At 34.2% G+C, this 24,669-nt stretch overlaps 1 protein-coding gene across 1 annotated transcript in view; it reads right to left on the bottom strand.

Annotated features, from left to right (window-relative positions):
* Window positions 1-608: 608 nt before the first annotated feature.
* The window catches only part of FAM83A (family with sequence similarity 83 member A), a 49,168-nt gene continuing 25,107 nt past the window's right edge, over window positions 609-24,669 (bottom strand). Inside the window, exon 4 of the mRNA XM_053713204.1 lies at window positions 609-3,004. Coding sequence (XP_053569179.1) covers window positions 2,467-3,004 — 538 coding nt within the window. The 3' untranslated portion in view covers window positions 609-2,466. The remainder of the gene's footprint in view (window positions 3,005-24,669) is intronic.

Below are 24,669 nucleotides of genomic sequence, written 5' to 3'. Positions count from 1 at the left end.
CAATAGTAAGTGCTGTGTGAACAGTTATGCTGTAGCTACTCTCAGCTGCATGTTTAAAAAACAATAACAAAAAGAGCCAATCAGCTACATCAAGTGCTCATGTCATACTTTGCTTTAATGTGATCTCATGAGATTTCACTTAAATCTCGTAAGATTTCATAGAAAACTTCCTTAAACTAAGGAGGAAAATAACATGACTGTGCAGCTGCATTCTAGATGCCCACTACCTTGCAAGTCCTGGGACTATCATTCTGATTGGTTGCTTAATGCACCTTCATAATAGGATGTGGATAGTGAGGAAATATTGTGGTAATATATCTTCCTTTTTTTACATAGAGATGTTCAGGTGATATTTTCTAGTCAGCTTCAGCTTTTTACAACTATGCTGCATCACTTTCAAATTCTTCAACATCTGGGTATCATGTCCCTTTAACATAATTTAGACTTATATAAAACAGAGTATGTGAAGCCTATGATAACATTCTACATATGCTGCAAGAAATATTTTTTTATATTTTTATTGCTACTGATTACGAAAATCAAACAATTTTTTTTAAGTATGAGCTAAAAGTACACGAAATTAAAAATAAAAAAAGTAACAAAGAATATTTTCACTTACTAGATAAATATTTTATTTATATATTCAGTGCACAACAATACTGGTAACCATCATAGTATTTTCAATATTGCAGTTATCGACTGTTATAAACCTGAGAACAGCAGCAATCATCAACATGTTCACATTAAGTACAATTAAAGCATTTATAAAAATGGAGATGGGAAGTAGGATATGAGGAAGGGACATTCATCAAATATGCATCTCAACTTCTTTTGCACATTAAAGGTACATGTAGCCCAAATACTGAATCAGTTTGCTTCAAAATCTTGTGAGATTATGATGAATCCCATGAGGTCACAGTAAAGCAAAGTACGAACTCAGCACTGATTATGCTGATTGGCTGTTTTTCCCCCCACTGTGCAGATGACATTAAAAATAGCAGCTGAAGGATAACTGCTCTCAGAATACTTACTGAAAAAAAGTTGAGGTAAAATATCTTCCTTTTTTTTATATTTGATACTTGCCAGTCAGCTTTTACAGATATGCTACATCACTTTTAAGTAATTTAGCATATGGTAGCATGTCCCTTTAACTAAGTTAATACACTTAAAGGGACATAATGCTCATATGCTAAAACACTTGAAAATGATGCAGCATATCTGTAAAAAGCTGACATGAAAATATCACCTGAACATCTCTAAGTAAAAAGGGAAGAGATTTTACCTCAAAATTTCTTCAGTTCACCAGAGTAACTTCTCTGCTAACAGTTGCTGTAAAGCTGCAAGTTGAAAAAGCAAACAAAAAAATCCACAATAGCCAATCAGCATCAGCAGTGCTGAGGTCTTGCATTGCTTTGCTGTGATCTCATGAGATTTCACAGTAAACGTCCTTAAACTGAATAGGAAAATAACATGAATGCACGTGATAGATGCACACTCACTTGGAAGTCCTGGGACTAAAGTCTCTTTAAAGTGAGGTGTGAGTACTTAGGACATTTTGAGGTGAATATCTTCCTTTTTTACATAGAGCTGTTCAGGTAATATTTTATTGTCAGCTTTTTACAGCTATGCGGCATCACTTTCAAGGGCTTCAACATTTGGGTATCATGTCCCTTTAACTCAGATGACTAAGAATATTTGAGAAACCTGTCAATTAAATTAATAGGCTTGCCAGTTTCTCCAAAAATTATGTCAGGGTAAAATGCTGCAATTGGCACAGGTAAAACTTTTATTTTGGAAGACATTAAGGACCAATAATTTTTTCATATGGTTGTATAGCTTCCAGTTATAAAAATCTAGTTTTTCTATTATGTTTAACATGTTTTTTCAATTCTAATCACCTTATTCATGACATTAGGTGAAATGTATTAATGGGCCAAACCATTTTTGCCATTAGCTATGACTTTAGTAAATTCAGGGAGACTAGTAAACAAATGGAACAAATACTTATAAATCAATGTAGCTGCATGTAACTTTAAATGTAATTATTGATAAAATGTGAGCAAGCCACATAATCTGTAATTTATTTTTTGTTATGCTTATAGTTCTTTAATACTATGAGTGACTACATTATAACACATTGTAACCAGGAACAAATATATTTACAGTGATATAAACAACTTAAAAATATGATTTTCAAGTGCAATAACGGCTGTTAAAGCATATCCTAAAGATTAAAAAAATACATAATTAAACCAAATGGAGATATTTTTGGATTTTATATCCACCAGCCACTGATTATAGAACTATTTACATTTTCAACATACAGCTTTTAATGTTTACAAACTATTTACAATGCAATGCATTATATGTCTATTAAAATATATAATCCATAAAAGTATTTTAGCAGAGTGCTTGCACCTTTTAGTCCATTTCAGTTCATTGTATGGAGTATTTATTTAAAAAAAATTAAGTCATTCTTGGGTTAGCAAAAGGTCTCCAGCCTTGGTTAAATCTTGAAGTGGTAAAGTCATCTTGCCTGATTCTCATGGACCTGTATATGTTGGCATTGTTATTGAAAAAGTGCGTTGGTGACTCTGGCATGTAATTTCTCTGGTAGTAATTAGGCTGGTAGCTGATTTGTGGTGGAGGAGACCTTAGGTTTGAATATCCATGGAAGGAATTCATCCTTTGCAGTGGAGCTTGCTGAACAGGAGCCGTGTACACCGGAGACGTTGGCCGTTGTGATACACGGGGGACACTGGCAGCTGAGGAGTTACTGAAGGGTTCTGAGGTGGTGTTGATGCTCTCATGCGTGCTGCTATCAGTGATGCTGCTGCTATTATCGCGTTTCAGGACAGGAGCCATTGGAGCTGGAGACTTTAATCCCATCACTGGCTTGGATGATCCATAAAGGTGCCTGAACTCCTCATCAAACAGCTCTACCACGTGCCCAGTAAATTTGTACAGGAAATTTCGATGAACTTGACCAGAGAGCCATGTGAAGCTAGAAGAGAGAGAGAAAATATACGTTGGCATTTGTTTAAAAACACATGTGAGTATAAATATTAGTAGTATACTGAGTTGTCATTTCCCATTAAAAGTCCAGAACCAAAACCCCACTCCCAATTTATTAAAGTTTTCTCTTATGGTTATAGTCTCACATAACTTTGTTTGATTCTCTTTAGGCCCCTTACACAAATATCTTTCTCTTGTCTGACATATTTTTTGGAAACTATATAACTTACATATTCATTAAAATCATAATTCTACTGTCCCTTCTATATAACCAACATCTTCATCAAAATAATAAATATACAGTCCTCATTATTCCTAAAATGTTCAAGTTAATATTCTTCAATCTTATTTCAATTAAAGAATCTTTCTTGGCACTATTTGTTTCCTATCACTTTTTTTAACTAGTACACTAAACTTAATTGCACAGTGGGTACATTTAAAGGTCAAACTTTAGGGAGACACATTTCAATAGAAAATATATTAGGTCCTCTAATCATAGACACATAGTCATAATTTACTGCATGAACACTGAATGCATGTGCTTTAAAAAACACATATTTGCTAAGTTCCTTGCAACTATATATGAAGCCTGATCTACTGTATATTGAATGTTATACTTGGTAAAATATGCTGGAACGTGCCCAGAAAGAATATATATATATATTGGGATGAACTCCCCTGTAGCTTTAACATGTAATAGAAAATGTTTAAAATAATCCAGAATTGTGCATTAGCAACACATGGATACAAAATGTCCCTCCTGCCATATAAATGAGTGGGCATCTTATAATACAGCAGAATTAAACAAAATAAACAGCGGACAGAAAGCAACTCAAATTGTTGGGAGGAGATGGATGGGCTTTGGGGAACATTAAAGGGACAGTCAACACCAGAATTGTTGTTGTTTAAAAAGAAAGATAATCTCTTTAATACCCATTCCCCAGTTTTGCATAGGCAACACTGTTATAGAAATACACTTTTTAACTGTGTGATTACCTTTTATCTAAGCCTCTGCAGACTGCCCCCTTATCACAGTTCTTTCGACTGACTTGCATGAGATAAAATTAGGTTTTTAACAGTTTAGAATCAGTTTGAGCCTACTTTGCTTTAAGCAAAGAATACCAAGAGAAGAGCAAATTTGATGATAAAAGTAAATTGGAAAGTTTTTTTTTTTTTAAATTTGTGGTGATTTGTGCAATTACCTTGTATCTATGCTTCTGCAAACTGCCCCCTTTTTTCAGTTCTTTTGACAGACTTGCATTTTAGCCAATCAGTGCTCACTCCAGGGTAACTTAACGTGCATGAGCTCAAAGTTATCTATATGATACACATGAACTAATGCCCTCTAGTGGTCAAAATTCATTCAGATTAGAGGCAGTCTTCATGGTCTACGAAATCATCATATAAACCTCCTAGAATTAGCTTTCAACTAAGAATATGAAGAGAACAAAGCTAAATTGGTGATAAAAGTAAATTGGAAAGTTGTTTAAAATTACAGTACCTATTTAAATCGTGAAAGTTTTTTTTGGACTTGACTGTCCCTTTAAACATAAATACCAACCTGTACTACCCTAACTGAGGGGGCAGAAAATGTATGTTTTTTAACAACAAGTAGCAACAAGACAGGATTAAATCTATAGATTCTTTGTCAACTGTTTGCTTTCACAAATACATTAATTCTACAGCAATAGAAGTGCAAATGTCGGGATCTAAACAGTTAAATGCCAAGAGTAGTAACCTTTTAATTTCTGTATATGATTCTGGCCAGTGATATATTATATGTGTCCAATCATTCAAACAGGTTCAGTACGCACTCCAAACTCCACTTTATTAATAAGTGCTGAACCTGTTTGAATTATTGTATACCGTTTTCCCCCAAGTTGATTTCCTTGAAGTGAGAGTGCACTTTATGGATCTTTTCTATATGTAAATGTATGTATAAAGATAGATGCTTATATGCATAACACTATTTATTTTGGAATCTCAAAGTGTAATCAATTATTCTCAAACATTCTATACAAGACTGAAGGGGGATTGCCCTAGTGTCACTATAAATATTGGGCACATTTATTTCATTATACACTTAGAGAATAAGACAATCTTAAACCTTTAAAATGAGACACCAAACATTTTGCAGATAGTATCTTCTATATAAGAGCTTCATTACGAAATATCCTCTTGCTTGTTTTTCTTAAAGGGACAGTCTACTCCAGAATTGTTCTTGTTTAAAAAGATAGATAATCCCTTTATTATCCATTCCCCAGTTTTGCATAACCAACACGGTTATATTATTATACTTTTTACCTCTGTGATTACCTTGTATCTAAGCCTCTGCAGACTGCCCCCTTATTTCAGTTCTTTTGACAGACTTGCTTTTTAGCCAATCAGTGTCCTCTCATAAATAACTCCACATACATGAGCACAATGTTATCTATGTGGCACAGTGCACATGAACTAATGCTCTCTAGCTGTGAAAAACTGCCAAATGCATTCAGATAAGAGATGGTCTTCAAGGGCTTAGAAATTGGCATATGAGCCTACCTAGGTTTAGCTTTCAACAAGAATACCAAGAGAACAAAGCAATATTTGATGATAAAAATAAATTGGAAAGTTGATTAAAATTACATGCCCTATCTATATCATGAAAGTTTAATTATGACTAGACTGTCCCTTTAACTAACTTAGACAAGCCATTAACTTAAATAATAACAACTTTTAAGGCAGTTATCAGCTTTTAAAGCTTTAATATAATTTTTGCTCCTTATAAAACCATTTTGTGCATGTTTGAAACATACAAAAGTTTATTAAAGCAACTTTAAAGTCTAAATTAAACTTTCATAATTCAGCTGGAGCATGCAATTTTAAACAAATTTGCTTAGTTTTTTTGGTATCCTTTGTAAATCTAGGTAGGCTCAGGAGCTGCAATGTGCTACTGGGATCTTGCTGAATGCATCTGGGGAGCCAATGACAAGATGCATATATATGTATAAACCAATTACCAGCTAGCTCACAGCAGTGCATTACTACCCATGAGTCTATCTGTGTATGCTTTAAAACAAAGAGCAATGAGAGAACACAGCAAATCTAATAATAGAAGTAAACTGGAAAGTTATTTAAATTGTATGCTCTATCTGAATAATGACAGTTTAATTTTGGCTTTACTGTCCCTTTAACTCCAATATTTGCCTTGCCAAGAAATTCCATTTATCTGTAAATGAACATAACACTTCCATAATGTTAACTAATGCATAACAAAAAATGATAATTTGCCTTTAATAATTTACTAATCTTTTTCTGCATAATCCATAACATTTCAAAACAGAAATAAAATAAAATTAAATTTAAAAAAAAGAAAGTAAAAAAAAAAAGCTAATCAGTAAAATGTTTGTTATTAAAGGGACAGTCTAGGCCAAAAAAAAAAACTTTCATGATTCAGATAGAGCATGTAATTTTAAACAATTTTCCAATTTACTTTTATCACCAATTTTGCTTTGTTCTCTTGGTATTCTTAGTTAAAAGCTTAACCTAGGAGGTTCATATGCTAATTTCTTAGACCTTGAAGGCCACCTCTTTTCAGAATGCATTTTAACAGTTTTCACCACTAGAGGGTGTTAGTTCATGTATTTCATATAGATAACACTGTGCTTGTGCACATGAAGTTATCTGGGAGCAGGCACTGATTGACTAAACTGCAAGTCTGTCAAAAGAACTGAAATAAGGGGGCAGTTTGCAGAGGCTTAGATACAAGGTAATCACAGAGTTTAAAAGTACATCAATATATCTGTGTTGGTTATGCAAAACTGGGGAATGGGTAATAAAGGGATTATCTATCTTTTAAAACAATAAAAATTCTGGTGTAGACTGTGCCTTTAACATAATGTATAATTTTCAAATATTTTAGATTAATGAGGGTAAATTAAGCTAAGCTAAATCAACTGTAGCAAAATAGAGGAACAAATTGCAATGAAGTGCCAACTGATTTATTTGATTTTAAATTCAATAAATACCTCTGTAGACATATATTAGTAAGACAATCATAAAACTTAGATGAAACAGGTTGACATGTATGGAAGGCTACACCCAATGTTGGCACAAACCTGATCATTCATTTCCAAGCTTTTTATAATAAATAATATTCACTGCCAACAAAACATATTTTCACCAACTGTAGTCATAAATCATTTTGAATTAAAAATTAAAAACCCGCGTTCAATAAAAAACACAAAAACAAGTTACAAAATGAAAAAATAATGTACAAAAAGGGATTACCCCCAAAAATATGGTAAATTATTATTTATATTTAAATATATATAATAATAACAAATTAATTGTTACTTTTAGAGTCTGTTGTTTTAAAACGTCATAAATATTAAAACAACTATTAGGCAGGTAGATTAAAAAAGCAAAATCTAACAACAGTATTTGAAATTAGCAAATATTTCACTTTACTTTGTTGTCTCAATGATATAAAGTACATTAGCAGTCATTTATTGTTCTAGGTTGAGAAGTATTATAGAGAAAAGAAGACCGAGATATTTTATTTTTAAATAAAAATGGATAAAGTAAACAACATAATGATAAATTTAGCAATAGCGTCACTTTTCTTTAAAAATAATGCATATTAACAAAGTTGGAAGTTTTTAAAGCCTTTTAAAAAATGTATTTATAAATTCAGGGAAAATATCAATCCCCTTCTTCAGAAATAATATTAGAGCAGTATATCAATATATATATATATATATATATATATATATATATATATATATATATATATATATATATATATATATATATATATTTATATATATATATATATGCAAAACTGATTATTATGGCAGCGGCATTTGTTTGAAATAGTGTATTGAGGCTTAATTTCCATATGAAAAACACTTTCCTATCCATTGACCCTATAATTCAAAAATATCAATATAAGTAAGCGTGAGTGACCTTTTTGCTTCTGTTTAAATGGCATTTTGCATTATATGAATAGTCTTTTAATTAGTAAAAACAGTGTGTACGATATAACCAGAACATTTAGCTATACACACAAAAGCTATAAGGTATAGGTGTTTCCCAGGATTTCCGAGATGGGTTTTGCAGGGGATTTAACAGACCAGAAGCATGTGGTCGATGAGATAATTAATATTAACTATGGCTGACTAGTATGTTTAAATGCTTTTTTTTTTTTTATTTACCAGTAGGATCAAATATATTGACATATGTAACTGATAATATTATATCACTTGAGTGATTTTATACTTTTTTAAATATCTAAAAGCTTGTTTTGTATTTATAAACATTTATTAAGACTACTGTATTCCAGTGGTGTACAAATTTCATAGTTTGAAACTTTGAAAATGTGATAAGTAATATTAATAATAATAAACCAGATAAAATAAAAATAATAAACCAGATAAAATAATAATAATAAACCAGATAAAATAAAAATAATAAACCAGATAAAATAATAATAATAAACCAGATAAAATATGGTTTATTCACATATTACCTGAATGTGTGCAATAATGTTAACATTAAAAAAACCTGTGAGAACTGGTAATATTTGACACATTCAGAAGGCAAGGTCGTTAAGAAGGCACATCAAAAAATGTGGCAAAATATTGGTGAAAAAGTGTTTTTTTATACAAAGCCAGACAAATACCTTGATAGAGCTAAATATAATTATAAAATGTGAACAGATAAGCGTATTTCAGTACATGAAATCATTATAAATATGCATTTGTCTACAGCTTTTCATCTAGCTGTAGAGTTTGGAAAATGGCTCAGAATTAAGTCTATATGAATCATTGGTAATCATTATTTTTGTACATATCTTTATATGCCACCAGTACACTTTCAGTATGTTGTAAATTAAATTAGAACTTGTTAGCTTTATAGACAATGACAAATTTCTATCTCTCAGTAACACCACTGTTCGATTTGTTTCCAAGCATAAAGTATTATTCAATAGTTGTCAACGTATTGATATTCTATGGGTGTTCACCTTCTTTGTCTCACCACAACCCTCATCCTACACATTTTGTGCGAAATTAAGGTTAAATGGACATTAAAGATATTTTTATATATGCCTAATATATATATCAACAATGAAGGAGTGTATTACAAATTATCTGCATACAAAATAAATGTGTAAACATATTTAGAACTGATATTTTGTCTTTACTGAACTAAGGGCCAGGTTGCAAGTGGAGCGCTAAATTAGCGCTCTACTTTGTAACACCAGCACATGATAATGTACGCTGGTATTACAAGTTAATCGCAATGCGAACGTAAGCGATTAATTATGTGTTTATTCCCTTATGGGGGTAAACACAATACCCAGCAAGTATTTATGCAATAATAAAATGCTCTATAACATAAGTACATTTAATTATTGAATTACTATGTATGTACCTTTAACTTAACATTTTATAAAGGATTTTATTTTGAGTTCAAAGTTCCTTTATTGTTGATTATGAATTAAATATTGTGAAACTACCACACATATAGGGCCAGATTACGAGTGGGGCGCAAACGTTTGCACATGAGCTTATCGGTCATATTACAAGTGCAATCGTGATTTACACTAAAATGATTGCCGCGTTTTCAGAGCTCTGGTTAACTGTTTCGTGAAGTAAAAAAGTTGCACTCATATAACAAAATCTAATAAAGCGTTGGGCAGCAATAAATAAATACTGTATATATGCATATGCTTATATAAATACATCTGCTGGCGAGTGCCAGGTTTTCTGTGTGTTGTGCTTATATATATATATATATATATATATACATATATATTTATGTGTTTATATGTGTATATACATATATATTTATGTGTTTATATGTGTATATACATATATATTTATGTGTTTATATGTGTATATACATATATATTTATGTGTTTATATGTGTATATACATATATATTTATGTGTTTATATGTGTATATACATATATATTTATGTGTTTATATGTGTATATACATATATATTTATGTGTTTATATTTGTATATACATATATATTTATAGAGACAGTCCCCCATTGACCTCCATGTAAAGGCACTTTAGGTGCCCTTTTTTTCTAACACCCCACATTCCCTCACTTTAACCTTTATGACTGCTTTGTGCAGTTTTTTTTTTAAGAAAATAAAAATGATCATCTATTTCTCTTATGGTACTGTACTGTGCTCTCTATTTTGGGGGCATTTGGGGCAACTTTTTAACCAGAGGTCTGACCTCTGGTTACTTGCGCTTAGCGCAAAGTTAAACCGCAAGCTTGCAGTAGCATTAACCAGCCACTTGTAATGGCTGGTTACTTAACATACGCCAAATTTGCCCCTTTACGGGAGCACGTTAAGATATCGCTCCACTTGTAATCTGGCCCAATATATTTTATATCCTAAAATCTATTTTTCTTTTTAAATAAATCAATAAATATATTTGGACTGTAAGATGTGTGCTAACATTTTACTTGTCATTATATTAGGTAAGATAAAAGAAAAATATTTCTTGGAAAGAACTTGCATAGTCTTGAATGTTTTCTGAGAGTGCAATTATAACTGCTTATAAGAGCTACTTGGCAGAATGTTAATGAGAATAATTGCGCAAAATTATAAATTTTTTTGCTTTCATATTTTATTTGACTTTTGTACGTTTTTGTGAGTGTGGGAAGCTTTTGTAAAACCATAGCACATATTTTCCCTAAGGATCCAAACCAGAAAAAATACATTTTAATCTCTCCTAAACAATGGCAGATACCTTAAAATAAGAGAAATGTTTATGTCATTTTGTGTAGGATTGTTTTTTTTTTTTATTAATTGAAAGATTTAATCTAATTTTATAACAAAGCATTTAGTCACATCTTTAGCAATTCTTCTATATATTTTTATAGACTATAAATTGTCTAATCAAATGGGGCTGAATCATTGTACTTAAGAAGTGAAAAATATTTAATCTCCAGATTTATTTAAAAATTAAAAATAAGCTTAAGCCATTGCAAATGTTCACCACCCATAATCCTTTTCTAATCAATTATCGCTAATTCATTTCTCATATTACAGCTATTAACTTTCATTTTTTCATTGTGTAATGTTGACACATTATTTTACATATTGTTTCTATATGTCTTGTTTTAAAAAGAAGACACATGAAGAAAATATTTTCTTTGTGACATCATTTGTAATGTATTCATATGTAAGCTTTCAAGGGGTCATTTGTCTTAAATATTGGGCATTTTTCCTACATTAGGTTGTTCAATGGTAAAACTACTAAATACAATGGATACAAAAAGACAGCGCCTAAATACATACCTGTCCAATTATCTAGAACAAAATTAAAGCTAAATCAATGGCATATATATCTTTCTAAAAGTTTAAAAGTAAGACTATTAATTATCTGATAAGTAATGATATGGACCCTTAGATTAGCAATGGTTTAGGTTTGTCAATCCTCAAAGTATTCACATACCAACTTGTTAGCTATATATATGAGACGTACTAATTGAATCTCTATAGCAGCAGTTACTGCAGCCACATCATTTGGAGACTTGTGTCTCATCTGTCAGTTATTTTTTTGGGGGGTTTCTTAGTCTCGTAAAAATATAATGAACTAGTTTTCCAGGTTTTTTTGTAATTGAGACAAGTGTCTGTCAGTCAAATAAGGAATCAATAACATTTTAGCCTCACGGGTAAAACATGACTGATGATGTTACTGAAAGATCGAACTTTAACATTGTTCCATATATATGTCACATAATCAACAACCACCTATTCCTCAGATATCCAGACTAGATACGTGCATTTGGAGGTTTTGTGAACCTCTGAATGTGGAAAATAACAACCCTTCAAGACGCTAAAATTTGGATTTCCACAGGTTTTTAGCATCTTGCTGTTGCACAAGAAAGAATTTGCAAACGAAAATAGCTGAACGGCACAAAGTTCTCAAAACCTCTGAATGCAAATCTCTAATTCAGACCACAAATTGAATTATTAAGGGGAGAATATTCTAGGTTTTATTATAAATGAATATTCTAGGTAAATTAAGAACTTCACTACTTGAGGATTTTTTGGTGTGGTTTCCATCAGCTTAGCGTTCAAGCCTTATTTGACATTAATTTTATTGTGAAGCAGCGCTATCCAGCATGCAGATGTCAGCACAAAATATGGAAGTGGTATGGATTCCACTTAAGCAATATTAATGCACAATAGTCCTAACATTTTTGCTATCCTCTTAAAATCTAGGCCCTAGTGTATATAGCTGTACTTTGGTGAATTCTATAGTCAGATTGTGTAACTGACTCAGGAAAAAATAGAAACATTTAAAAGGGGAGAGAGAATGGACAGGCAAACTGAAAGGGACAGTCTACTTCAGAATTCTTATTGTTTAAAAAGATAGATAATCCCTTTATTACCCATTCCCCAGTTTTGCATAGCCAAAACTGTTATATTAATACACTTTTTACCTGTGTGATTACCTTTTATCTAAGCCTCTGCAGACTATCCCCTTATTACAGTTCTTTCGACTGACTTGCATTTTCGCCAATTAGTGTTGACTCCACAGGAGTGAGCACAATGTTATCTACATAGCAAACATGAACTAGCACTGTCAAAATACACTGAGATAAAAGGAGGTTTTTAACAGTTTAGAATCAGTTTGAGCCTACCTAGGTTTAGCTTTCAGCAAAGAATACCAAGAGAACAAAGTAAATTTGATGATAAAAGTAAATTGGAAAGTTTTTTTAAAATTTGAATCATGAAATTCAGCTATCTGGGATGCAACTGCTTGCATTAGATCGGGGCGGAGTACCCCCTGAATTTAGCAGATGTACAAGAATTACATGTAGACTTGTACATTTTCTAACTTTAATAAATTAATTTTTAATAACATGTATTGCTTTTATTATAATAGTACTTGCATTCATTAATTGATTAAATAATTAATTGAATATAAAATATATACAGCTGTTGCATTATTTATTATAATTTATTATTATTATTCATAAAAGGGTCATGATACGCAATATTAAAGTTTCATTGTTCCAATAGAGCATGCAGTTAATAAAAAAAAATCCAGTTTTCTTCTGTTTTTAAATGTATTCATACTCTTAATATCCTTTGTTGAAACTTAGGTCTTTTGCATGAGAGCATACTAAGGTAGGATCAGAAGCGTGCATGAGTCTTGTGCGCTATCAGATAAAATAATTAAACTGAAACTGTTTTTAAAATTACACAGTGTATTGAATTATGAAAAATGTAATTTGGCTTTCTTGTGCCAATTTTTTGTATGAATTTGTTTAAAAAAAGTCATCTTTATTTACATATTTCTGACTCTATCTATCTATCTATCTATCTATCTATCTATCTATCTATCTATCTATCTATATATATATCATCTATCCATCTATCTAGATATACAGTTGGATTTGGTCATAAAAGACACATAAATGTATCACATATCCTAAATTCTAAATGTTAGGTTTTTAAAATCCAGATGTAAATGTTTTTTTTTTTCCTGTTCATCTTCTAGTTTCACTGACTTTTAGGGTTATAACTCTTATTTTGCCCAGGGCTTTTATGTCATGAAACTTCAAGAAGTATTTGACAGTGAGAAAAAGCCTTCATAGGTACAAATGTTTTCATTAATCTAGTTATAGCCCAGAGCACCATCAGGTAACTGCAAAAAAATATATACAGGTAACTTACTGTAAAATGAATATTCTTTAAACATTCTTTAAAATGAATATTAGATCATCATTCTTTACTAACCTTCCTACAGTGTAAAAAACTAGACAGTTTATTTAATGTCAGTGTTGAAAATGAGTTTGTGCTAGTAACTAATGTGTTTCTGTCTTTACCTTTAGGGTCAGCGCTTATAATAAATGGTGAATATTAATGTTTAGACTGGGGTCTTTTTATTTGTTCAGATGCAGTGATGTGCGGTGACTTCAGAGGCTGGTGAGGCAGTGTCTAGGAATCGGATACGCCTTCATTCTTTAGATATCCTTTGTTGAAGAAATAGCAATTGCACATGGGCGAGCCAATATCTATATGCAGCCACCATTCAGTATCTACTGAGCATATTTAGATATGATTTTCAACAAAGGATATCTGATTTTCTTCATTCTTTTGATATCCTTTGTTGAAAAGCATATCTAAATATGCTTAGAAGCTATTGAGCATATTTAGATATGAATTTCAACAAAGGATATCTGATTTTCTTCATTCTTTTGATATCCTTTTTTGAAAAGCATATCTAAATATGCTCAGTAGCTACTGAGCATATTTAGATATGATTTTCAACAAAGAATATCTGATTTTCTACATTCTTTTGATATCCTTTGTTGAAAAGCATATCTAAATATGCTTAGTAGCTACTGAGCATATTTAGATATGAATTACAACAAAGGATATCAAAAGAATGAAGAAAACCAGATATCCTTTGTTGAAAATCATATCTAAATATGCTCAGTAGCTACTGAGCATATTTAGATATGCTTTTCAACAAAGGATATCAAAAGAATGAAGAAAAAATATCATTTTGAACTTAATGATGAGTGGCAGTGCTGCTGTAACTGTTATAGTATGTGATGTGACACAGCAAAAAGGATTCAGAATCCATGTCCTATTAGTGCCAGGTGCCCAGTGAGACAGACTGACTAATGCTAAACTTGATTTGAAATGGACTGTGTAGAATATTTTGTGGTAGAAATATATAAACAATTTTGCCTTTAATGGCCCCAAGTGTGATACAAGTTTCTAGAGGGGGCATTTTGAAAAGTAGAGTATGTGCATGCCTCCTGCATGGGCATGTAATGGAGTAAGTCAGACTCAGATTAGGAAAGCACTAGCAGAGGTTTTGAACTTAGAGATAGAAGAACTCAGAAGGAATTAGTAAATAAATTATATCATTATAAATTATGATGACATGAGTCTCTGATGATTCCGATCACAGGCTCACACAGCTTCCTTGGAAGTTTATTTACTTGAACTTCAAGAACTTCTCTCCTCCAATACCTCCATAATATCATAATTCAAGGCTCTTCCACTCCCTTCCTTTTCCTCATCACTTGTCTTCCAAGTTCCATAGAACTTGGAAGACAAGTGATGAGGAAAAGGAAGGGAGTGGAAGAGCCTTGAAGTAGGTGATATTATGGAGGTATTGGAGAGAAGTTCTTGAAGTTCTCAAGTAAATAAACTTCCAAGGAAGCTGTGTGAGGTGAGCCTGTGATCGGAATCATCAGAGACACTAAGTGCGCAACGCCGCCATGACTGTCACTGTGACAGTCATGGCGGCGTTGCGCACTTAGTAAACTAACTGAAAAAACTAAGCAGCTTAAAGCTCTTAGCACTCCAGTCCAGTCCTCGTGAGCGGTGAGTGAGACAACAACAGTAAAAAACACAGTCTCACTGGGTCTGGACTGGAGGACTCTCTGTTACTGTGTGGCTGGTCAGGACTCAGGACTCGGAGGTGGTGAGGGTGACAGGTCAGACGACCGTCGGTCAGTGCCAGACTGCCAGTGAGTGGTGGCGTGTACTAGGGGGGTAATTTTATAGCATGCGACAGGACATGCAAGAGCGTGCAGGCCCAGGGTACTAATACACATTAATAACACCAGGAAGTCATGACAAGATTTACCCAGATAAAACCTAGAGCCTTTAGCCCCAGCTGTCTGTGTACTCGGTGCTGTATTGGGCTGTGCACAATCACATGGAGCCAGGGCTGGCTCAAGACATTGTGCTGCCTGGGTCCGAGATCAAAATGACGCCCCCCACCCCCACACACACACACACTTCTACCTATCTAACTCCATCCATAACACTGCAATTAAATTTGAATGCCATTTTAATTAAAACTTGAATGCCACAATGACTATACTATGCACACACAAACACAAACACACACACACATATATATATATATATATATATATATATATATATATATATATATATATATAAATAATAGTTTAATGACCTTTATCTCCACATTATCATAAATACACAGCTTTGCAGTTTGACTACCTTTTATTTGATTAACTGTTCACATATACATTTTATGTACCTGCCTCCCCAAACAGCATAACACTGTCACAACAGAGACCAGACATCACCCTTTACTAGTCCCTGCCCTCAGGCTGCATATTCTGTCACATGCTAGCCTGGCTGTCAGACAAAATAACAGGAGAAACTTCAGACCAGCATGTCACATGATTCAGAGCAGCAGCAAACATTTCTAGTAGTGTTTGCTACTGATCTGAATCATGTGACATGCCGGTCTGAAGTTCCTCCTGTTATTTTGTTATATTCATTGATTCATGACATCAGCAAATGCAAAATCATTTTGAAAACTGGTGCTTAGGGGAAAATTTACCTACCTTCCATTCCCCAGTCTTCCTATCTCCACTGGGCTAATGGGCTTGGACCTCAGTTCCCTGCACACCCAGCCTAGAGGGGAATAAACGTGCTGCCTGCTGCTGCTTCTGCTTGCTTCCCTCCCGAGTCAGCTGCCCTGCCCCATAGAAAAGTTTAGGCAGCTGAGTGATCACACTTTGTTATTGGGCGGGACTCAGGAGGGAAGCAGCAGCACTGAGCAGAAAATCTGTATGGGAAGTGACTGTGTGTGTCGCTCCTGACCCGCTGCTGTCAGTCCCACCCACTAACCCGGAGTGACCCCACAGAGATAGTCAGATCTCATAGTGTTTCATTGACCAAGGTAGGTTAGGAGCGGCTGTGCCGCTGTCAATATTAAACGGATTCCCCAGAGAGCTGAGAAGACGGTCACAGGAGCGGCAGACAGGAGCTGCAGTCTGACTATAAATGTGATAGTCACTGACTGAAGTGCCGCCCCCTGTCAAGTGCCGCCTGGGTCCATGGGACCCTGTTGGTCCCATTGTTAAGCCGGCCCTGCATGGAGCTGCCACTTACCTGTCTCTCTGGATAACGCTACACGCTCCGGCTGGGCTCCTAGTCCTCCAGTCCTGACGACGTCCAACTCCGGCTGACACCTGACTGTCTGTCACGACTGACTCCTGCTCCACACGACGACTGACTCCAACAGAACACTCCTGCTCCACTCCTTCTGACGCCGGTCGCACGTGACACTGACTGCAGTGCACATCAACACCTGACCACCAATGCGGCTGCGCAACTATTTCCCGCCCGGCAACTCAGCCTAGAGACTCAGACATACTGATGCCTGATTGGCTGAGCGGCCGGGCAGGCAGGGCTCAGGGCTCCCGAGGCTAGCCTCCGGTGGGAGCAGTTATGGGCTGCATTAGAGACTGCTGCATTAGTATTATTCCCCACTGGGTGGCAGTCTCTAAAGCAGCCCATAACATAACAGACTATTACATTCATATTGCGCAATGGAAGGACAGCTGGCCTCTTACCTTCTTGCGCAATATGAATATAGGAAAGTTAATATTACGGAAACAATAAAATTGCAATAACAAGCATAATTTGGTGGAGGGGTGGGGGGGTAGGGGGGGTCACCTTTTCATATGTGAAAAAAAAATTAAGAAAAAAAAAATAAACATTTTTTTTTTTTTTTTAATATTAAAAAATAGATGTAATTCCCACATTGGCCAGGGTAGGCGCTGCCTCACCTGCCTCTAATGAATGCACGTCCCTGTTCAGATGATAAATTTGAATAATGTTTCTTTGTAGACTTTTTATTTCATACTATTAGCATGACCGTCAGCACACAGCACTATAATCTGTCCCTCATTCAAGTGCACAACTCCATACAATATGGATATCTGAGATGGGGAAATGCTTTAAAAGTAGCATTGCCGTATGTCTGGTTTATCAAGACTGTCTCCAAAAAACATCAGGGTCCAAAAGGCATGTCTGGCCTAAGTATAGTGTTCAAGCATATAGAAATATTTAAAGGGACAGTAAAGTCAAAATTAAACTTTCATGATTCAGATAGAGCATGCGGTTTTAAACAACTTTCCATTGTACAACTATTATCTAATTTCCTTTGTTCTCTTGTTATCATTTATTGAAAAGAATACTTAGGTAGGCTCAAGAGCAGCAATGCACTACTGGAAGCTAGCTGCTGATTGGTAGCTGCACATATATGCTTCTTATCATTGGTTTGCCTGATGTGTTCAGCTAGCTCTGAGTAGTACATTGCTGCTCCTTCAACAAATCATACCAAGAGAACAAAGTAAATAATGATAATAGGAGTACATTTAAAGGGAAAGTCTAGTCAAAAATAAACTTTCATGATTCACATAGGGCATGTCATTTTAAACAACTTTCCAATTTACTTTTATCATCAATTTTTCTTTGTTCTCTTGGTATTCTTTGTTGAAAGCTAAACCTAGGTAGGCTCATATGCTAATTTCTTAGCCCTTGAAGGCCACCTCATTTCTGAATGCATTTTGACATTTTGTCACAACTAGAGGGCGTTAGTTCATGTGTGCCATATAGATAACATTGTGTTAACTCTTGTGGAGTTACCTAGGAGTCAGCACTGATTGGCTAAAATGTAAGTCTGTCAAAAGAACTGCCGTCTGCAAAATCTTAGATACAGGGTAATCACAGAGGTATAAAGTATATTAATATAACTGTTTTGGCTGTGCAAAACTGGGGAATGGGTAATAAAGGAATTATCTATTTTTTTAAATAATAAAAATTCTGGTGTATACTGTCCCTTTAAAGTTTTTTAAAATTGTATGCTTTAGCGGAATCATGAAAAATAGTTTGGAGGTTTTTATGTCCCTTTTATTTACCAGTTTTTAAGTCAGGATCTGCAGTTACATTTTTAAAGGCCTTGATCTTTTACAAATATAATTTTACACCTTAAAGAAGTAATCCTCATTATTGTGCATGTGCATTGTCCCTTTAATCATTCGTTCAGGAAGGCAGGAATGAAGAGAGAAGGTAAATACCACTATCTATAGACCCTGAAGGTAAGTACCACTATCTATAGACCCTGAAGGTAAGTACCACTATCTATAGACCCTGAAGGTAAGTACCACTATCTATAGACCCTGAAGGTAAGTACCACTATCTTATAGACCCTAATTGCTCTATAGGTTATTGGTAATCTACTAAGAAAAAAAATATGTAATATTGTTGCAAAAAAGAATAATTCATAAAGCGTATACAAAAGCTGAGCAGTCAATAATGTCTGGAAAGATAAAACGGTCAGAGTTTTCTGTTTCTTTAGTTGAACAAATAATTATTTCAAGGAATCAGAATTTTTTTCTAGTGTCTTCTTAAGCTAAGCATTCAATTTCCCTGGAATAAACAGTGATCCTATAAACATCCCATATGCAGACCTGTTAACCATCCCTGTTCCTGTAGAACAAATAGCACAGTTTTTAGAGACTTCTCTAGTTTTTCCCACAATGCATCAGCGAGCCACTGCCCCAAAGTGCTTCCTTCCTGCTCTGAAATATCTCTGGGGAATGTTTTAAAGTGTGTTTATGGCCCAAGAATGTATTTAAATAAAATGATTGTATCAACTCTTTTTTTTTACTTTTTTTTCCTACTAAGAATTTATTTCTGATTCTGCAATGTTCTCTTTTGTGAATCAGTGACAACTCTGCTCCCTATATAGTCTATGTGAGCTTGTGATATAGATTTACATGGTGGCAGACATTTGCTTTATTTTATTATATAATATATGCGTATTTACGTGCATGCTAATATTTTATTTGCATTGGGCAGTCTTTTGTAGCTACTAAATTTTCCCGTTGAAACAGTATGTGCTTATTTTTTTCTTCACAGATCCACAATTTGATATGCATCAACTTTAAAGGAATATGAAGAACAAAAATGTTCTTTAGACAGAGCATTTTAATCCCTTAAGGATGTACATCGCTGGTCTTTTTATGGGGTCTCGCTTCTCCTGGTGACTAGAAGGTGCGGAGGGAGTTGCCCCTGCTTGCGGCGGTACCAGTGCTATTGTAAACAAGAGAACCCTTAACGACCGGTGACATACATGGTACATTGCGGTCAATATGGGGTAAAAAAAAGTTTCCAATTTACTTCTATTATAAAATTTGTTTTGTTTCCATTATATTCTTTGTTGAAGAAGAGATACCTACCTAGTTAGGCATCTGGAGCACTACATTGCACGACATAGTGCTGCCATCTAGTGCTCTTGCAAATGGATAACAATCCTGCAAAACTGCTGCCATGTAGAGCTCCAGAAATGGGCAGGCTCCTAAGCTTATGTCCCTGCTTTTCAACAAAAGATACCAAGAGAATGAAGATAAAAAATGGATAATAAAAGAAAATTAGAAAGTTGTTTAAAATTGCATACACTATCTGAATCATGAAAGAAAAAAATCTGGGTTTCATATCACTTTAAGGGGATGAATTATCATTGTGCGAGCGGAAATGATCCGATATTGTGGATCTTGTCCGCTGCACATTGATAAATGCCGACAGCATACGCTCTCAGCATTTATCATTGCACCAGCAGTTCTTGTGAACTGCTGGTGCAATGCAGCCCCTGCAGATTTGCGGCTAGCAGGGGCTGTTAATCAGCCCAATCGTATTCGATCGGGTTGATTTCTGGCGATGTGTGTTCACCGTCTCAGAGCAGGCGGACAGGTTATAGAGGAGCAGTCTTTAGACCACTGAACCTGATAAATATGCCCCTAACTCTCATTTGCCTATTTCTAGCCAGTTCTTTCATTTTGTAAAAATCCCTTTACAGAAAAAGAGCATTTTACTTTATTTAATATAATTACCTAATCACCATTGTAGGTTATTAATTAAGTTATTGAAAATACTGATACCAGAGACAGACAATCTTATTATTTTAGTACAGAAGAGTATGAACAGTTTACTGCAACTCGTTTTCCCCTGCCTTTAGATCACTTGACTACATGTGCTGTAATATTTTACAATAATCTCTCATGTTGCTGTACCAAACACCTTTGCAAAGTTCAACCATGGCACTTCAATGGAATTGCCTTTATCCAAGTTCCAGGTATATTTTTAAATTATTCAGAGATTGTGATCAAATCCTTTTATAATATGTAAATATTCTCTTTATGATGATTCTACGAATCTCATTCATTATTCATTTTATTATTGTTTTGCAATGGTGATTTGTACACAGTTCCTTGTATAATAAACTTCATTCCTTGCATAATAAATAACCACTTTGATTTGTTGTAATATTAAGCCTGCTGAAACCTGTTTTCATTGATATGATTAATGAGTTGAAGGAATGGAAAAAACGAGTTTTGTTCAATATATGATTTAAAATAAAGTAATTTTATTCATGTAAAACATTTTTTTAATCAAATTCCCTATTTAACTTTAATTGCAAAAGGGGTTAAACAATTAAAATGACACATGCCGAACACTCTCTTGCCATTTGAGATAAGGATACATCTGATGAGCGAATCAGAAGCGAGCCTTCAACTGCAAGTTAGAAAGTGGTAGTATTAAAGGAATATGAATGATGGAGCCTGTCATTTTAAGAACCTTTCCCATTTACTATGATCAGATTTGATTTATTCTCCGATCCTTTGTTGAAAAGTCAGCCCCAGAGCAGCAATGCACTACTGGGAGCTAGCTGAAAACATATGGTGAGCCAAAGACAAGAGGCATAGGTGTGTAGCCACCAATCACCAGCTAGCTCCCAGTAGTGCATTGCTGCTCCTGAACCTAAGTATACTTATAAGCAAAGAATACCAAGGGAATGCAGTAAATTTGATAATAGAAATAAACCTAAATGCCTCCTAAAATCACATGCTTTATCTAAAGTATGAGAGTTTCATTTAAAGAGACAGTCTACTTGAAAATGTTTATTGCTTAAAAAGATAGATAATCCCTTTATTACCCATTCTCCAGTTTTGCATAACGAACACTGTTATATTAATATACTTTTTACCTCTGTGATTACCTTGTATCTAAGCCCCTGTAGACTGCCCCTTATCTCAGTTCTTTTAACAGACTTGCATTTTAGCCAATTAGTGCTGTCTCATAAATAACTGCACAGGAGTGAGCACAATGTTATCTATATGACACACATGAACTAGCACTGTCTAACTGTGGAAAAACTGCCAAAATGCACTGAGATAAGAGGCGGCCTTCAATAGCTTAGAAATCAGTTTGAGCCTACCTAAGTTTAGCTTTCAACAAAGAATATCAAGAGAACAAAGCAAATTTGATGGTAAAAATAAATTGGAAAGTTGTTTAAAATTGCATGACCTGTCTCAATCAAATTTAATTTTTACTTGACTGTGCCTTTAAGACTTTCTCATCTTTCCAGCTCCTTTAGAGATGGTGGATAGCTCATTCCAAACTGATCTGTCAACATCTGCTCTTTTTCCACCAATCATGTACAAGAGAATCCTCTGCTTTCACTCAACCAATCATGTACAAGAGAAACCTCTGCCCTTGTGCAACCGATCATGTACAAGAGAAACCTCTGTTTGTGGGCAACCAATCATGTACAAGAGAAACTTCTGGGCTTGTGCAACCAATCATGTACAAGAGAAACCTACACTCTTGTGCAGCCAATCATGTACAAGAAAAACCTACGCTTTTGTGCAACCAATCATGAAGAAGAGAAATCTCTGCCCTTATGCAACCAATCATGTACAAGGGAAATCTACGCTCTTGTGCAACCAATCACGAAAAAAATAAATATCTGCTCTTGTGCAACCAATCAAATAGAAGAGAGTTTTTGCCTAATTTTAATTTCTGCCAGGGATCCTATGTGGTTAATCCTTTTGGAGTTTTGAAACACAAATCAAAATAGGATCCTCTAAAAAATAGAGTGTTGTATTTTTACTGTAGAATGTAAATCCCAATATAGTGTACAATTTTTCTTTGATGTACTTGGAATAAATTAAATTCCACATACTTTTCACAGATAATAATCCTAATTTACCAGTTCTAAATAGAGGCAAATGTTTACTTCAGGCATTTTTATTGCATGTAATTAAGGATCTATTGGGAGTGAAATTTCACCGCTTTTTCATGCAATATAATTATATCTGTACATACCAGTGTTATATTTATAGTGCAATTATATCTATTATTTTCTTCAGGCCATAGTTTTGTTTCGCTTTTTTCACACGATTATTTTATACATTAGCGTGGTATCTCATAGTTAACCAACATTAAAGTATTATTAAATCTTGGCTAATACAGCTGGGGGGTACATTATTGTTTGTTTCAAAAGATTAACTTATTCTAATGCCAGGCTACTTATAGATAAAGAACAAATAAAGTGCACACGATGCAGAACTAAGCTGTATGTACAAAGAACCTTACTGTGGAATTGTTTCTATTGAGCCGTAATTTGGTTTGTGCGAGGTTGCAAACCGATAAATATGCAATTGAAAGCAATATCCTGTATCGTCTGCTTCCAATGGCGCATTATACCACAATATAGGAAGCCGGGGTCCAGCTGCTGAAAATATTTTCGCGTCCCATAGAAAGTATTAGAAGCCGTTAAGGGCAAATTTACACCACACTTCCAATGAAAGCGCAAACTGTTAATACACTGTCAGAGGCTGCCGATACATTAAAAAAATTACACCCAGCTCAACTAGGTTAAGTGTTTCAATGTAGAAAAAATTGTAATATGTAATCATTATTGTTGTCCCATGTATAGAAATAGTTGCACTTATGTTCTTATGGAAATATCAATATGTTTTTACATATAAGAATATATGCAAGCACATATCTACAAAATTTAGGGCAGCAATAAATATTACATATATAAAGTAGAAAATGTCATTATAATAAAAAGTAGTATTTGCTTATAGTTAAAAAAATATGTATTATAAATAAGTTTATCTTTGTTTTTGTTTCTTTTTAGCGGTGATCACATGTAAGGAGCACAGACTTTAAATGTAAATTTTATGGTTTAAGGTCAGGTTACCATAGCAACTAATTTGTTATGGTGCAATTTTAGAGAAATCCGACGTCAGATGGAAGCGTTAACACAAAGTTAATCTACACCTATTTCATTGGAAACCTGGAACTAAAATGGAGCCATAAACTACTTTTATCCGTTGTTAACTTTGGTAGCTTACGACTCAATTTTTTATGGCTCAATGGAAACGAGCGATGTGTTTGAAAATGTATAGTGCCTGTTTCTGTTATAGTATTTTACAATATAACAAAAAGAATTCATATATACATATTTGTTCTATTTTTTCACGCTTAGACTACTTTCTTACTCCTCTCTTAGAGCCAATAATATGTAGATATAATTTTTTTGTATCTTGGCAATAAAAAATTCCCAGTTTTTGTTTTTTGAAATATGTATCTTCTTGTGCTAAAACATTGGGGAGGGAGAGTGTTTGGTTTCACACTAGTAAGGGCTTTAATGTCTACCAACAGTGCTATGGGAGCTGTCTTTATGAACCAATATAGTAATATTTTGTGCACAAACATGCATTTTCCAAGTTCCAAAATATTTTTTAACAATTCAAACTGAGAAATGCGTTGCATAATAAACTAGCTCATTTTAAGACAAAGCCTCACTATCTACTTGGTTTGCTAGCACCAATGCCAGTGAGGGAAAGGAGTGTGACACTGTGCAGTCAGTTAGGTGGAGACTATGGGGTCGATTTATAATGCTACAGCAGACAGGGGCGTACATACACGCCCCTGTCTGCCGCAGCTCACCTCTGGCGAGCTGAATTCCGCTGCCAGAATTCAGC

Source organism: Bombina bombina, chromosome 5 (assembly GCF_027579735.1).
Source record: "Bombina bombina isolate aBomBom1 chromosome 5, aBomBom1.pri, whole genome shotgun sequence".
Lineage (NCBI taxonomy): Eukaryota > Metazoa > Chordata > Amphibia > Anura > Bombinatoridae > Bombina > Bombina bombina.
This window is presented reverse-complemented; position numbering and strand designations above follow the sequence as displayed.